Source organism: Mustela nigripes, unplaced genomic scaffold (assembly GCF_022355385.1).
Source record: "Mustela nigripes isolate SB6536 unplaced genomic scaffold, MUSNIG.SB6536 HiC_scaffold_6479, whole genome shotgun sequence".
Taxonomy (NCBI): domain Eukaryota; kingdom Metazoa; phylum Chordata; class Mammalia; order Carnivora; family Mustelidae; genus Mustela; species Mustela nigripes.
In genome coordinates this window covers 1-2,479 of record NW_026745885.1, presented here as the reverse complement: position 1 = coordinate 2,479, position 2,479 = coordinate 1, and the positions used below count along the sequence as shown (strand labels likewise).

Below are 2,479 nucleotides of genomic sequence, written 5' to 3'. Positions count from 1 at the left end.
GCCTGATCATGTGTATCGTCATCAACGGAATGAGTGCCACACACTCCTGGCCAAGGCAGAGGGATGGATGAAACCTTTCTGATCTGTTGTTTATCAGAACACTGAAGCCTGGGTGATTGTGCCGTATTTTAACAGACAAGTGTGTCAAATGTATGGGTGAAGATGTTGCAATGGTGCTGTTAGAGTAATTAATATTGGGAAGGTAATGAATATTTTGAGTTTAAAGATGTCAAAGGTCAAATACGGGAGAAATGACTAAGATCGGATGTTGACCCCCTCAAATTACAGGGGTATTGAAGCGAGACTGAGTCACCACCTGACCCCAGGAATGAACCGGCGAGGCAGGCTCCTTATTAGAGCCAGGGGAATCGTGACCCTCCGGCCCGGCGCCTACCTGGAATTTCCGCAGCGCCTGGTTCAGAACCACCGGGGCGGACAGCTCCCCGGCGCCGACGCCACCGACTGCGGAAGGGGACCGAGAGCGCGGGCTTCACGCTCCGTGAGCTGGCTCTGGCGGCGGGAAGACCGGCTGCGTCCCCTCCCAACCCCCGACACCCACTCGGTTCCTCCCTTCCCCCTGCGGGGCCGCGCGGGGCCTGCGGGTGGCCATCCCGGGCCACACGTCCCGCAGGCGAGGAAGCCACCGGCCGCCCTCCCCATTGCCGCCCCACCGTTGCTGCTCTCCTTGCCTGGCTCCGCGGAGGCAAGTGCTGCGTGCCCCGCGCGGGCCCCGCCCCGGCATGCTCCCCATTGGCCGGCGGGCCGGACGTGCGAGAAGGCGGGGTCCGTCTCTGGCGGCTCGCGCCCGGGAAGGTCGGCCAGTGAGCGCGGGATGCCGAGGGAGGGTGCGCGGGGACGCAGCGGTCGCCGAGGAGACGCTGCGGCGGCGGTAGCGGTGGCGCCTGGGCCCAGCCATAGTCCCTGCCTCCCGCCGGCGCGCCCTGCGTCCCGCCGCGGCCTGCAGCCTGCGGCGCCCGAGCTCCGAGGGCGCTTCCTCGGGTGCTGGGCCCGAGGCGGCCAAGACGGCGGGCCGGCCGGGCGCAGGGCGGCGGGCGCTGTGCTGCGGGCTGCGCTGGTGGGGGGCGGCGGGCCGCGGTGCGGGCCTGGGCCCGGCGCGTGCTGCTGGGAGGCGCTGTGGGGGGCGGGCGCGCGGGCGGCGGCCGGGGCCATGGCCGAGGTCGGCGGGAGCGCGCGGAGGAGGGCGCCGGCGCTGCTCGAGGCGGCCCGCGCGCCCTACGAGAGCCTGCACATCTGGGTCGACGTGTTCAGCGAGTCCGGCCCGGACAGCGGCGGGAACCCCTTCTACAGCACGTCCGCCGCCTCGCGCTCCTCCTCGGCCGCCTCCGACGACGACGAACACGAGCGCCCCGGCCCCCCCGCCGCCTCCCGGCGCCGCCGAAGCGCAGGAGTCCGACGAGGACGAGGCCAGCGCGGGTTGGAGTGCCACGCTGCGGGACCGCCCGCCCCCGCGCTTCGAGGACACTGGCGGTAAGGCGCGGCCCACGCGGGCGGGGGCGGCCTGGGGAGGCGTGAGCGCGGGGCGGGGAGAACTCCAGACGCTCCGCGGGCGGGCTGCTCGAGGGCGGCTTTTCCCATCAGCACACAGATGGGGCCTGGGCAGCGGTGATTTGAAGCGCGAGAATCAATCTGGTTGTGTGGTGGTGGTTGGTGGGGGCCGCTCCGACTTCCCTGCGGATGGAGAGGATGAGGCGGAGGCCCAGGCGGCACCCTGCCGCTGGCAAGGACCCAGAGGGGGGCCTTCCCTCCTTGCTGGGAGTGTCCAACCCAGTCACACCTGTGGGGTTGCTCATTAGGGGTGTGTTTGAGTTAGGTTCCTAAAGCTCTATGCAGTGTGTGTGTCTGTGTGTGTGTGTGTGTGTGTGTGTGTGTGTGTTGCGGGTGGGGGGTGTGTAAATCGTTTTGTGTGGATGGCCCCCGAGCAGCGTTACCCAGGTGCCAGGGGTGGGGCAGCCAGCCTTTGGAGGGAGGCCCAGTGCGAGCCGGGACGTCTTCACTGGCTTGTGTTTTCTCCAGTGAATCTGACCAACTTTGTTCATGCCTTTCAGGATCACTTGCTCAGAGCAGAGAAGAGTGAGAGGACCAGTTAGGAGCGTTAAGCTGTCTGCTCTCTCTCCAGACGGCACTTGTGTGTTCTGCTTACCGACACGGTCATGGTCAAGCCCCTGATATCTGGAGGTCGCAGGCCTGCTGGCAGTTGTGGCTGCTTGAAGTCCTCCTTTACTGCCTTCTTTTTGGGAAGGTAATTCTGACACGTCTCTGCTTAGCCTGCAGAAGCTCTGCGGCCTCTGCCCTCTGGGAGAGGTGGAGACCAGCCAGCAGTCCCACCTGTCCCCTGATGCTTTCTGTTCCTTGCTCGACAGCCTACTGTGGCAGGCCCTTGTTTCTGCACACCATTTTCTTGTGTTGAAGAGTGTGCAACCAGTGTTGTGGAGGACCAGGGAGTGGCCATACTGGACCC

At 66.0% G+C, this 2,479-nt stretch overlaps 1 protein-coding gene across 1 annotated transcript; it reads left to right on the top strand.

The window, feature by feature from the left end:
- Positions 1-1,146: 1,146 nt before the first annotated feature.
- Positions 1,147-2,274, top strand: LOC132009173 (piggyBac transposable element-derived protein 5-like). The gene is made up of 2 exons (XM_059387516.1): positions 1,147-1,488; positions 2,067-2,274. The coding sequence occupies exons 1-2, from the start codon at positions 1,169-1,171 to the stop codon at positions 2,185-2,187; spliced, it is 441 nt and encodes a 146-aa protein (XP_059243499.1). The 5' UTR covers positions 1,147-1,168; the 3' UTR covers positions 2,188-2,274.
- The last annotated feature ends 205 nt before the right edge of the window (positions 2,275-2,479 follow it).